Raw genomic sequence first — 14,208 nt, 5'->3', positions numbered from 1 at the left:
ACTGACGGAAATTCTCTATTACGCAGTAGGGAGTAAAGCTGCAGATATTTCAACTCTGTTCGCTCTTGGTTGTGAAATTCTCACCATCCCCCTTTCTACTAGTTTTACCATACGAGGTTTATGGTTGGGAGGCAGGAATGGCGTGGTCTAGACTAGAGGAAGGAGCATGGGTTTTCAAGAAATCCAGACTTAGCTTTCGGTTCTGACTTTATCACTTCCTAACTGTGTGGCCTTGAGTAAACCCCAAATATTCCCCGCGCCTCCTTTTCTAAATCTGTGAAATACGGACAATATCATCTGCTGGACAGTTGAGTTGGGAGAGTTGGGTGAGACGATGGATACAGAGGGGCTCCCATGGTGCCTGGCGCACAGCCGGAGTTGAACGGCCGCTAGCTCCCTGCCTCTCCCGCAGCCAGAGGCAGGCGTGTGGGGCTTTGGAAGTCATCTAGTTTACCAGACAAGCGGCACCAGCCAGACCAGACCCTACAAACCTGAAGCCCGAAGTTCACCTGAGGGAGTCGGGGAAAGATCACATTATCTGACCTGGCCGCCTCCCTGGATCAAAAGATTTGGGTCATTACCAGGGCCCCAGCTCATTCCTCTGACAAAGCGAAGGAGGGGGTAGGAAAAGAACATAAAACTCCGAGTGCTCCCTTTTGGTACTTGTCAAGAGCTCTGGCTGGAGTAAGTTAAGACAATAAACTAAGAAAAGATCTAGTGAGTTCTGCTGCCTGTTCTCTATTTCAAGGGGACAGTCCCTGCTTTGTTTCTCTTCTCTCGGGTGAAAGACTGTTTCCTGAAATGCTCCTGGCTTCCGAGAACAGCTCTGGAGGCCACTCCATGAAGTGCTGGCCAGGGGTTGATCAGAAGCGAGCAAGCAGAATTTACCCTACCCCCAGGATCACGCAGGCTCGGATGCCAGAGGGAGAAAAGGGAACTTCGATGCTCCTCTTCCTTCCTCCTTCACCTCCCAACATCCATGTTCATTCTTCTCTAGGCCAATCCTGACTTCCTTCTCCTCTCTCGCGTCCCAAGAAAGAGGATAGAGGGGGCAGGTGGAATGAGGATGCCTTCCCCTTCCCACAGGTAACAAGAGAGGGCATAGAGCCTTTCCCAAAGGAGTCAAGCCCCCTCAGGCTGGGCTCTGCTAGGCTTCATCTCTCCAGAGGGAAGCTCTGCACCAGCTCCTGCCGCTACTCTCTGCTGAGCCCCCTGTGGTGAAAACCTGCACCTGTGCAGGTGTGTGCCACGCCCGGAACTGTGTATTCAAATATAACTATAATGAGTTGTACAGCTCTAATTATTCTGTCTTATCAAGCGAAGTCCTCTCAGGCTTATGCAGAAGAAAACTCTCAGCCAACTCAGACTCAGTTTATCAGAATCCTAACTGGGTGTTCTTTGCTCTCTGTTTTCAAGAGAAAGAGCCAGGTCTGTATACTGTCCTCTGACATTTGGTATCAGCTCCATTCTTTCCAGCCCCCTTAGCTTTTTCTGTGTGTCCTGGAGAATCCTACCTTCAGCTCCAAATCTATATTCATAGAATCAGATTTTTACGGTTTCAGAGGGAAAGAATCTCAAGCTTTCAAGAAAGATTGCCTTTTACATTGATTCACCATGGAAGGGAAGTAGATCAGAGCGTCTTAGATCTCGGCAAAGCTTTCTGTTTTGGTTCCTACCGAGGCCAGCAGGCAGGGGCTCCTAGCTTCACACGGTGACCACCTGCCAGTGCTGGGTGCTGCGGGAAGCACGTTGTGTGACACAAATAACAGCGACACTAATCTTGACACTTCCTAAGTCCCAGGAGCCATTCTAAGTGCTTTCTACATGTTTATGCATTTAAGCCTTACAACCAAATGTGAGGTATGTACGACTTCCATCCCAACTTTGGAGATAAAGCAGTTGGGATGTGGAAAGGTTAAGTGACTCGTCCCCCGGTCACGTAGGGTGGACCTGGGACTTGAAAGTGGCAGGCTGGCTCTGGAGTCTTCACTCTTAACCACTGTACACACGGCTTTCCTCATTTGGTCCTCACAGCAATCTCATGAGCTAGAAGATTAAAATGTCCACTTTCCAGATAAGAAAACTGAGACTCACAGAAGTAGCTCATCCTTGGGGATTGACTGGCGAGTCCCAACCCAATTCAATTCCATATGCTAATTGAATTCCTACTTTGTTCCAGGCACTGTGCGAGGCACCAGGAGCATAAGATACTCTGATAAGCCAGTCACATTTTGTCATTTGTGTGTGCATGTGAAGGGAAGCTGCCTGTAGTCAAGATTAGCCAAGACGTCAGCATTGTGCACAGCCCTGAGCGCTAGAAGATCGTTGGTCCAGCCTGAGCAAAGCCACACGTGAGTCTGCTCCTTTCCAGTCCTTTCCAATCGGGCCTGGGCGTACCCTCCTCTGTATTTGTTCATTCTGTACATCTACTGAGCATTGACTGTGTTTTAGGTCATGCTATAAATTGGGGATATTAAAAAAAGAGGATTAGTACTTGGGACACTCTTAGTTTAGAAAGGGAGAAAATTAAATAAATACAGCATAATATGACAAGTGCAATAATTGAGACTTTGAGATAATAATCAAGATAATAATTAAGAGTAATTTTGGATGAGTTGCAGGGAGCACATCCAGAAGATGGTAGATGTGCTGGGTCTTAAAGGATAAAAACCGCATCTTCCAGATGGGAATGGGTAAAGGAACCAGCATTTATTAAGCATACGCCATCAGGCCCTGGATTCAGACTATGTACGTAGTTTAATCCTGACTCCAGAATCCAGGAATCAGTGAGCATAAAGAACTTGTTCACAGTGACAATGTAAGGAAATCCCTGAGCTGAGCGTGTGAACGATATATTCTGGAAATGGCAGCCCAGGCAGAGGGAACAGCATGTACAAAGGCTAGAAGGCAAGAAGAGTCTGGCACATTTGAGGGACAGGCTGTTCAGTACATATCAGCCATCACGCACAGCTGATGGGTTAAAAGGGGAGATGAGGACAAAGAGGGAGTTAGGAGCAAAATTCTGAAGGACTCTGCATACCCCGTAAGAAATAGGGGACCTCTCCTGAAGGCAAAGGATGGCCAACTAAGAAAATCACATGACTGAAACCGGGTTTTAGAAGAATAATTGTAGCACCAGAACGAAGGTGGACTGGAGTGGGGACAGACTGAGGATCATAAAGCAAGTCGGGGCCACCACGATGGTTTTGGTACAGGAGGATGAAGCACTGACCTGAGGAAGAGGGGGTGGGGAAAGACTAGAGAAAAGTCTGTAAGAATCTGCTGTGGGAGGGAGAGAGAGATAAAAAGGTGGCTAGTGACATGCTACTCATAGCCAGGAACAGGGAACAAGGGGCAATGGTGGAGGGGGTGGAGCTGGGCCTCCAGGTGAACCACTGGGGTTACCAAAGGTGGTCAGACAGATGGCTGGCATGTATACACACAGTCACTGATGAGTAAGTGAGGAAGTGCAGGGAGTGGAGGCAGCGGGGTTGGAAGGGAGATGAGTGCTAATGCCAATGAGGGGATTCTGACAACCAGATCTGAGGGAAGCTGTCTGCTCAAGATGGCTCCCTAACCATGAGCCTGGGAGACAGGGGAGTCCAGGTGGGAGGCGAATCTTTGCCTCTGACCCCTGGGGCTGCCCAGGTAAATAGAGCTGTCAGAGAGACAGATGTTTCCTGAAGGGCTCTCTCTGACACACCTGGGAGCTGCATGACCAGGCTTGAGGCAGGCAGCAGCAGCTGGGTTTTGGGAGGAAGCAGGCACGTGGGCAGCCTCCTGCCTCCTGTGGGAGCTCTGCAGATGAGGCAGCTGAGAGAAGCGAATCTTTCTTCCCACCTCCTCCTCCACCCTCTGCTTCAGAGCCCTGGTGCCACAGCCCAGTGCAGGCTGAATAAAGGTTGATTCACAGATGAGGGGCTGCAGCTACAAGCCACACAAAGGCGGCAGAAAGGACAAAATTGTGTGTACGTGTTTGCGTGTGTGTGTGTGTGTGTGTGTGTGTGTGTATGGAAGAAACTGTTTATTCAGGAAACTACACATCAAACACAGACTTACTGGCAGACAATAGAGATTTGCCTAGACAATTCATGCCACCAAATAAACATCAAGATGGGCCGTGTAGAGCCAAAGGTGAGGCACATTTTTAAAAGTGGGGTGTCTCCCTTCATGGTCTCAATTACAGGAGATGTTTTTGCATACAGAAGCCTCGAGGCAACAATGTCTGGGCATCTACTTGAATCTACTGTAACCAAAGAGAAAGAAAGGCCGGAACTAAAATGCAAAAGAAAGAAAGAGACAGTGTTTGGAGATAGGTCTGCTACAGTATAAACTTTTCGCTTTCTCTGGCTTACTGCATAGCAAAACCTGATGGTTGTCTTTGTAAAAAACGTGTCTGTATCTAGGTCCCTGGCAGAGATTTGCCTCTGGGAGGGCCAGCAATCTATTTAATGACTCCATTGACGTCAATAGCATAACTGAAATACTTACTAACATGCATGATTCCAACTTTCAGGGGGGTGGGTGGATGGTGTTTCTCAGCAGTACAAAAACATGAAGTGGAGCCACCGCGGAATGAACTCGGCTCTTCAGCAGCAAGCGAGAGATGAGACGCTGCAGGTCTCATCGGGCCCGGTTAATACGAAGAAACATTCACAGGAAATTCAGAAATTAATTTCGAGCTAGTGAAATAGCCATAAATGAGCAGGTCTTTATTTTTGGCAATGTTTGCGCAAGGGTAACATTTTGACTATTTGCACTTTAGTCAACTTGTCAATGATTTTACAAATACCCATACTTAATTTTAGACACATTTGAAATAATCGCAAATCAATAAAAATAACTCAGTGTTGATGCTCTGGGGTAAACTTTCACAAAAGGGCTATTTTAGACAAAAGCAATTCTTACAAAACAACCATTTCGGGAATTATTCTCAGAACGGCTGGGGCTTTTCTAGTGCATTTGCCACATGGTTTTGTATGCAGGCTGCCACTGAACACTCAGGGTGAGTAACTAAGACAATTATCCCACAAATCAGGCCATACAACACACAGAACACTGAAGAAAAAGTAATCTGATATTTCTGGTTTTTTCTCTTTTTCCTCCCCTCCTATCTCTCCTTTATCAGGAGTGGCCACAGCCTTTGGTAACAGGATTGATTTTATTCGTTTTTGTCCATAAGTGTTGCAACGCTGCCTGCCAGTTCTTGCTTAATGTAGAAACCCAGCAAACGTCCTGCTTATGTGGGGCTTCATTTCCAGTCATCTGACACAGATCGGCTCTCAGAGAGCCCCATCCTTGTGCACGCCCAGCCTGTCTTTCATCCTAGGCCCTGGCAAAGAACGAGAACTGAATCAACGCCATGACTTTCTGAATTTCTTGGGCTCCAAGATAACTCACTAACCCCTGTGCCCACTCCTTGGATAGCCCCTGCCTCTGGCACACCCACACGAACCTCCAGAGGGAGATTCATAATCAAGCAAAGATATGGGAGAAACTCATAGTGAGCAATAGGCTTCTTAGGAGAAAATCTCTTCTCTGTTATCAACCAGTAAAGAGCTGTTTCCTCGCCAGAATGGCCTGGACACATATTAGAACAAACGGATTCCCATGAGCACTGAAAAATAGTAATTAAGTCTGTTTCTCACTTAGGTCAACCTATTTCAGACTGACTGGAAAGGCCTATGTTATCTCAGTGTATTTCTCTGTCCACAGGCTTTTCTTGAAACACGTCTAAGTGACTGAGGTTGAAAACCACCATAAACCCAGGCTGTGGGTGGATACCCAGGGTGGGAGAGACTTCGGGCCTGAAGTCTTAAGACAATTCTCTGGTCATCTTTGTGACGTGTTTGCTGTCATTTCTGATGACCCATGGACTTGAGGGGTTTCTTCATAACATCTGGTCTGTTGCATTCATGATGCTACTGCTCAATACATTTACTGGCAAATTTTGGAACAAGAAAGTTAGTACAGAACATTTCATCTTACACGTCGATTTGGCTGCTGAAATGCTATATGTATGATACATATTATTATAAGTCAAGTCACATTTATATGAGTCAGAGGTTCTGGCCATTGAAAGGAATACTTCTCTAATCCTTTTGTGAAGTAAACAGTCAGTCTGTAAAAGCCATGAGCACTTGCTAATTTATCCTTTCAGCAAATTCTTATTTTCATGACATGCCTGTAATCACTATTGAAACGCGTGCAAAAGCAAGGGATAGGATGGGTGGAAAATGTAGGGCAAATATCCTCACACACACACACACACTCACACACTCACTCATGTACAGATACACACACATTGCTGTTCCTCAATTATCTGATTTTTTCTGTTGAAATAGTTTCGAGACTTGAAATCCTGAGAATTACTTCAATTTTCCTGTTTGAATGTGCACAGATGACAGAACCCAAGTTCCTGCCTTGTTTTGGGTCTTCTTTCTTCTATTCTATTTTTTTTTTTTTTTTACCTTTCTGTTCCCGTCCTTACGCATCATGCAGAGAAAGCCTGGAATTTATGCTTGTGAAAAGGCAAAATGTGATAAAAATTGAAATGCTCATTAAACTCCACACCATTCGCATTTTTAATGTCCCCAGGAGGAGTCACTGCATCTTTCTCCTTAACGTGGGAGCATGTGGTTTCCACATTGCTAGACTTTCTGGGCTTTCAATTCTCCTTTCCTTCGCTCTGGCTTTCCTATTCAAAGTGCAAAATGTCAACTTTTTAGATTTAACTCTTTTTGTTCAAAACCTATATGACCGCACTAATTATAGAGTGTGCTTCAAAACTCTTTCAATTCCAATGCAATAATTGATTTTTTAATAGTAAAAAAACACAACTGAATAATTTTCATAGCCATAGAGATAAAAATATTGACTCATTATTAAAATTTAATTTATGAGCATTCTCCTTAAGATAAAGTCTCCAAACTCTGCAGTTCTCCTGGTCAATTCAACACTTACTGTCTACCTACTTTGTGAAAACAGCTCTGCCAAAGGATTCTGAGCGATAAAGAGGTGAGCAGGGGGCGGTCCCTGCCCTCGGAGCTGTGATGGAGGAGACCAAGAAGCCGCAGGATCTATCCTGGAATGGAATTGTTGCCATAGGACACAAAAAGGAGCAACTGCACTGTGTTTTTTAAAAAGTTAGGATGTCTTTGCAAGGAGGGAAGCTTTTGTTGTACCACGGGAGCTGAAAAGAATATGCTTGGTGAAACAGTGAGAAGGAAGTTACCAGAGACCAAGAGATAGGCTTTGATTCCCCGCATGAACTATTTCAGCTAATGATCAGTTTCTAAGAGCAAATGTACCAATTTAACCATGGCTTCTGACAATTAGCTTTTAAAATGAATTGAATTTCCTTCCTTTGGATGTATGAAAAAAAGTCTTCTTAAAAGATCTGGCTTCTCTCTGTCTCTCTCTTAAACTTGCTTTTATATAAGCTGCCTAAGTCAGTCAGGCTTTCCTAACAAAGTGGATTTCTGCTAAATCTGTTTAAATTATTGTGAGTTTCTTGTATCTTTTATTTTAGGTTTCAATTGAAATGCGTGAATTCAACGTCAGCGCTAGTAAATGAAAACCTGATCTTAGCATCACGAAAAATCACCTTGTAACACAGCACTCCAGCTTTCAATTCTGTTTGCTCCAAGCCACTTATTTTTCATTCCCCTTTAAAGTTTCTATTTAAACACACCTCTTTGTCATATGCTGATAAATATTAAAATAACAGGAAAAATCTGCTTGACTTATTCAAGCTGATAATAAGAACAAAACACAGGATGTGTGTGCCCTCCTTCCTTTTCTGACTGTGGTTAAGCGTTAAGAAGAGTTTGAAACCTATAATTACGTAATAATTGGTATCACTACATTCTCTTCCCAGTGAAAAGCCAGAACTTTTGTAGTTTGCCACAAAGACAGACAAAAACAAATTGCCTAAGTGGTATTGTCATTTCTTTGCTCCATTGTTTTAAAGAGAATTTAGCAAAAGATTCTCTAGGCTGTAGTTACTGTGCCAATCATCACATAGTGATCTTTCCAACAGCATCTTTGGCTAATGAGCTAATTTATAGAACCGTAAATATCAGATATTCTCCTAATGTTTGTCAGTATTTATTGAAAGAAAAAGAAAACATAGCTTAAATATTCAAATTGATGTCAAAAGCATCTCAGTACATTTGGCCAACAGAATTCTGAGCAACGGTGTCTTGCTGGTGGGACAATATGACGAAACGAGAGGAGTTTCAAAACCACCGCCTTTGATCTCCAAGTATGTAACACCAGTTATATGTTAAAACACTATTTAGTTTCTTTTTATAAAACTTCTAAAGGAAGCAGTACATTAGCACACCAGGTTTTTGAAGTCCACAGATAGAGTACTGTTCTCTCAGTCTCATACCCTGGGGCTCTCGAGGTAAACCCACCTTTCCTTAATATCTTCCTTTCACTTTTATTCTTGTTCTCATAAAAATATTTTGAAAAGCATGTACCATAAATACTTCAGAAGCCAATGAGCCAATGGAACCTACTGCCTTTGTTCTCTTCTTTTAAAAGTTGGGCTTTGATATTATTTCTGTTATAGGTACTTATGGCCGTGACACCAGCAAGAGAACACAGCATCCGAGGAAGGAAGCCGGGCAAGGACACAGGGAAGAGAGTGGCACAGAGCAGACGAGGCAGCGTGAGGTGTTCATGATCTCAGCATCACATCATCTTACGTGTTTCTCCTGTGGTTTTACTCAAGACCACTGCTACGCGAGTGGGCACAGATTCAAGGGGAAAAACTCCATTTTGCACTCTAAAAAATGTCATCTAACCGGTTCCATCTCATGTCAAGAAGAATTTATGTTCCACACATCTCCATGATGCCCCTTCAAGGTGGCCCTTCCTCTCGGCAGCTCTCAACTCTGCATGAACAGCATATGCACACACTGAAAGATGAGAAGTTAGGTTTCTTTAAAAAACACCTTGGAGGAACAACGTTGGATGATCTCCAAGAGAAACGATTTGTGACCTGGAAAGAACCTTTGGTTTCACACCTGGAAAGGATGTAGATTCAAGTGGGATCCATAGTTGATGCTAAGAGGAAAACCACGAACATACCCCGTGGGGCCCTCGGGCCAATGTGGGGGCACCTCAGGGCCTTTGAGGTTAGCTCTCCTAGGGTTCACTGGGGCCAGCAAGCTGAGGTCAATTTGTACTATCAATACACCTCTGCCCCTGCCCCTCTTCTGGGAAGCAGCAGTACCACACATCCGTCACATTCTGAAAGCCTGCACATGCATATGGTAGGAAAATTATTTAATACTCCTTTTCATTTGGTTTCACATGGAGTGAAGGAAAGCTCCAGTATGCCTTCGAAAAAAGTTGCCAAGAGACATACTTTTGAGGGCTATAAAATGCAAACAAATGCTATTATTCTACAAAAGGTTCTGAATAAGAGGCACATTTATTATTGTAAACCATGGAGACAGGCCTCATGACGTGGCTTACCTTGCAGGTGGACTCTTGAAACAGGAGGCTGACTAGCAGCTGGGGATCTCCTGCAGAGAGAAAGAGAAAAGGAGGCCTGAGTCTTTGCATGAATAGCCCCTCCCTGTGCCCCCATGATCGCTGAGGGGTTTTCCAGGTCATAAGGAGCCATCAAGTGACATAATGCTGTCTCCGGAAGACAGGCTCCTGGAACACATGCGTGGATGACTGCCGTTCTCTCATGTGCAGATGGCCTGGAATTCCCCTCTGCACAGCCTCCTGGATGCTCGAGCACTCCAGGAAGGAAGTCCTTTACTCCAGGTCCCTAACCAGCCCTTCTGTTTCAGGTTTCCCTGTTCCAGGAGGCCCTCAGAGGAGGATGAGCTTGCTCAGGAATGACACCAAATGGAAGAGTGAATCTGGATCCCTTTGGGCAGTGGTTTAGAGAGTTACAGCCAGAGGATCCCTGAGAGATCCAGCGGTCCAGGCCTCCCGTTTGTGCAGTTCAGGAGACTGAGACACAGAGAGGTGAAGTCACTTGCCAAACATCGCATAGCTACCAGGAACAGTAATCAGGTTGCTTGAATCATGGTGCCATCTTTTCACAGAGGGACTGGGCATTGTCCTACGTCCTAACGAGCCTGTTGACGTCAAGAATCAAGTGAAACAAGCAAAGAAATTCATGTTCCACAAACACTGGGGCTTCTCCTTTTCTTTCTTGTTTTTCTTTTTTCTTCTCTATCATTTTCCCCGATTTTGCTGCTGTCACCATCTTTCTCATGTTTTGCAGAACTTCTGCCAGAAACTGATTCGGTCATCCTGGGGTGGGCTTGAAAGTTTGCATTTCTGACTAGTACCCAGGAGGTGCTAATGGATGCTGCTGGTCTGGGGACCACATTTTCAGGACCACTGGTATGGAGGGCTCTCTGCTGCACTCAAGAGCAACAGGACATTAGCAGCAAGCAAGAGACCGGGACTCTAGGCCAGTGAGTCTCAAACATGGACAACATCTGACTCCCTTGGGGAGTTATTGCAAATACAATTCCCTTCCCCATTCCAGGAGAGTCAAATTTCAGTATATCTGAGACGAGACCTGGGAATCTGTAATTTTTTACTTCTCTGTGAATTCTGACGCATAGGCGAGTTTGGGAAGGAAGCCAAATTCTAAATGATAGAGGATGGTCTGCAAAGGTGTTGCGAAGGAAGAGCCTCTCTACTGGCGTGGCCACATGGTTATTTTCCTAGGTTTTTGAGAGCCGCAAACCGATATTTGGTCCCTTAGGGGTAAACTAGCTTCTAAGTAACATAGCTTATAGCTGCAGGGTCTGACCGACAGGGTTCACATTTACCACTCATTTACTAGCTAGGTGATCCTAGGCAAGATACTTTTAAACCCTCTGCGGCATGAAATCTTCTTGCGTGACCAGGAAAGGGAAGTTGCCATCAGTGACAGCTATTCTTTGCTAGACACTGTGCTGGGCACCCCTCAGCTTCCATTGGGAATGTCATCATCTCCTTTTAAGAATAAGGAAACTGAAGTTCAGAGAGGTTAAGTAAGAAACATCCTGGCATGGGTGGGATTCGAGGCTAAGTCTTTCTGAATCCAAAGTACATGCTCTTTCCACGAGCCCATCAACTGATCACACCTGCACTAAGACTCAGGGCTGTTTTTTGGGAAAATTAAGAGGTTAAAGTCCAAACTCCTTAGCCTGGATTCAAAATCCTTTGCTCTTTGGCCCCAACATACTTTTCCCCAGCTTATCTCTCAGAATTCCTCTCTGCCTGACATTTCATCTCAAACCACCGACTGGCTGTTTGCTCTTACCCATCCTGTACTTCAGTTTAGTAGCATTTTAAAATCGTAATTAAAATAGGCACTAATTAGTATTTAATATAGAACTCCTTGGTATAAATGCAAACTTTATGCGGGCAGAGAACAACTTGCTCACTACTGGATTCCTGAAACCCAGGTCTTCCACACGCCAAGCACTAGGTAAATACCTATTGAATGGAAGAATGAATGAATAAAGGAAGGAAGGAAGGAAAGAACACCTCGTACTCTGGAAAGGCCAAACTTGGACGCTTCTTTTTCCCTGAACATGTGTGGTCCCTGTGCTGACACCGCTCAGCCCAGTTCTCTGAGAAGGAAGCTCTTCCTACACAAATCCACACATCTAAATATCACTTACCTTTCTGTGATTTATGATAAAAAATACATATTTGGTTTTGTTCCTGTTGTTCCTGGCACAAAGCTCCTAAAACCCTTGAATTTCCTAAGTGAGGAGAGTGAGTAATGTGTCTTTTGTTATGCTAATAAGGTAACTTTGGGAAAGCCCCTACATCACCTAAGGATGAGGGCTGGTTGCCAGGGGAACCAATCCTAGGATTAGAGAGTTGGAACTCCCAGCCCCACCCAGGACCTCTGGGCAGGGGAGAGGGTCAGGAGATAGATTTAACTCACCAATGGCCAATGATTTAATTAATCATGCCTTTGTAATGAGGCCTTTATAAAAAACCCAAAAGGACTGAGTTGGTGAACATGTGGAGATCTGGAGAGAGTGGCATGCTCTGAGAACATGGAAGCTCTGCGCTCCTTCCCACATACCTTGCCCTATGGGTCTCTTCCATCTGGCTGTTCCTGAGTTATAGCCTTTTATAATAAACGAATAATCTAGTAAGCAAAATGTTTCTTTGAGTTCTGTGAGCACCTCTAGCAGATTAGTTGAACCCAAGGAGAGAGTCAGTGGAGCCTCTCATCTATAGCTGGACACTCAGAAGCATAGGTGTCAGCCTGCACTTACCACAGGCGTCTGAAGGGGGTGGAGGGCAGTCTTGTGGGACTGAGCCCAAACCAGTGGGATCTGATGCTATCCCCAGGTACATTGCATCAGAATTGAGTTGAATTGGAGGACACCCAGGTATTTTCACAAAGAATTGCTTGGACGTAAGGGGAAAAAACCTCACATATTGGAATTGTTGTCAGAATTGTACTTTCAAAAGTCAAATGTTATCTTCTCCAAAAGATGTCATTCTCTTAGTTAAAAATTATCCCTCCTCTAATCTCCCAGTGCTTTATTTGTCCCTTTAGGGTTATTTCCTCATGTTACAACTCATATTATACACATATTATCCCCACCACGAATCTGTGGCCCATTGATGGCAGGACCCAGTTCTGATCGCTTTCCATCCATCCTCCGCAGGACCCACCAACTTGCCTTGTGAGTAGTAGGAACTCCGCAAGTATTGGTGAACTGGTCATTGAATGAACCATTGATGTGAAAATAATTTGAGGAGCCAAATGACATGGGAATGTTTTATCTGGTTTCCTTTTCCTGTAAAGTCTTGGTTCTACATGCTACTGGTTGTTCCTCGAGTACGGCATGCACGCCCCGTTGCTGGGCCATTGCATATGTTTTGTTCAGCTGAACACTTTTCTCCTCCTCTTCAAGTGGCAAACTCCGTCGCATGTTCTAGGACTGCACTCAGGCAGCACCTCTTCAGAGGAGCCTTCCCTCATGGGTAGTTCTCGTCTATGCTCCTGGTGGTTTCCTGTGCCCACCCCATCAGAGAACTGCTCACCTGTACTGTAATTCCCATTTTCCCATCTGTCTCCTCAACTGGGCTGTGGGAAATTTAAGCAAAGATTAAATTTCATTCATCTTTGGAAACTTGGAATAGGCAAAATATTTGGTACGACATAGGTATTCATTATGTATTCATGGGATCAATCAATTTACCTATCTTCCTGAGTTCCAAAGAAGGCTTTTGTGAAAGGAGACATTGAACCAAGAGACCCTAAATGTAGGAAATCTCTGCTTTCTCAATATTGCATAGCTACTCATGGCACCCAATTCTCCCAATGACTCCTGGAAAATTACACAAATTGCATCTGTGTGTGTGCGCTTTGGAAAGGCAAGGACCATGTCTGTTTGGTTTATCACTTATTTCAAGACCTGGTGCAAGAAAGAGGCTCAGTACATTTTAAATGAATGCCTGACTTCTGGAAGCTGCATTATTGCTTGTAGGGCATGAGAGCGCCAATTAAAAAACTGTGATGAATGCCAGAAGAAAACGGCATTGGTAGCCCAGTTTCCAAGGGTCTCTAACTTATGAAAGAATCGTAAGAAGTTATATGCCTGGGTTGCTGCAGACGGTGATATTAATAGGGAGGCTAATACGGCCACGGCAGGTAATACTTTCCAGCCCTGAATAGCACAGTGGAGAAAAAACTGGACTATGAATGAGAAGTCAGGAATCCTAATCCTGGCTCTGGCACCTTCCAACTGCATAGCCCTGGGCAACTCACAGAACCTTTCAGTTTCTTCCTCACTTGGAGAGAGCAGGAGGCAGCTACCATTTACTGCTGACTTTTACAATGTGCCAGCTCCTGTGTGAGGGGTTTCACGTGTATTTCCTCGCTTACTCTGAGGGAATTTGGCTAGGTTCTTTCCAGCTCCAAAAGCTCAAGATTTTATTATTCTCAGTTAATTTCAATCCCATGCCAAAGGCCATAAAGCAATGAAAGACACTAAAGATACACTGAAAAATATTGATGCGGTTATTAATTCTTCCTCAAAGACGACATACATGTTGATTAAGTTATGCCTTGGAAGGATGTTAATACAGAGATGTTACATGATGTCCTGACAGCCGCCAGTGATATCTGAGGTGTTGGTGACACAGTTGAAAGGTAGGGACACCTCTTTGCTCCCCACTCTATTCCCTGGTCATCTGGCTGCT

The 14,208-nt window shown here is 44.5% G+C and overlaps 1 protein-coding gene across 1 annotated transcript in view; it reads right to left on the bottom strand.

The window, feature by feature from the left end:
• Positions 1 to 14,208, bottom strand: part of PDE4B (phosphodiesterase 4B) — a 392,450-nt gene that overhangs the window by 93,134 nt on the left and 285,108 nt on the right. Inside the window, exon 6 of the mRNA XM_046645704.1 lies at positions 9,490 to 9,539. Coding sequence (XP_046501660.1) covers positions 9,490 to 9,539 — 50 coding nt within the window. The remainder of the gene's footprint in view (positions 1 to 9,489; positions 9,540 to 14,208) is intronic.

This window comes from Equus quagga, chromosome 18 (assembly GCF_021613505.1).
Source record: "Equus quagga isolate Etosha38 chromosome 18, UCLA_HA_Equagga_1.0, whole genome shotgun sequence".
Classification (NCBI taxonomy): Eukaryota; Metazoa; Chordata; class Mammalia; order Perissodactyla; family Equidae; genus Equus; species Equus quagga.
The sequence above is the reverse complement of the archived record's forward strand: the minus strand, read 5'-3'. Positions and strand labels throughout refer to the sequence as shown.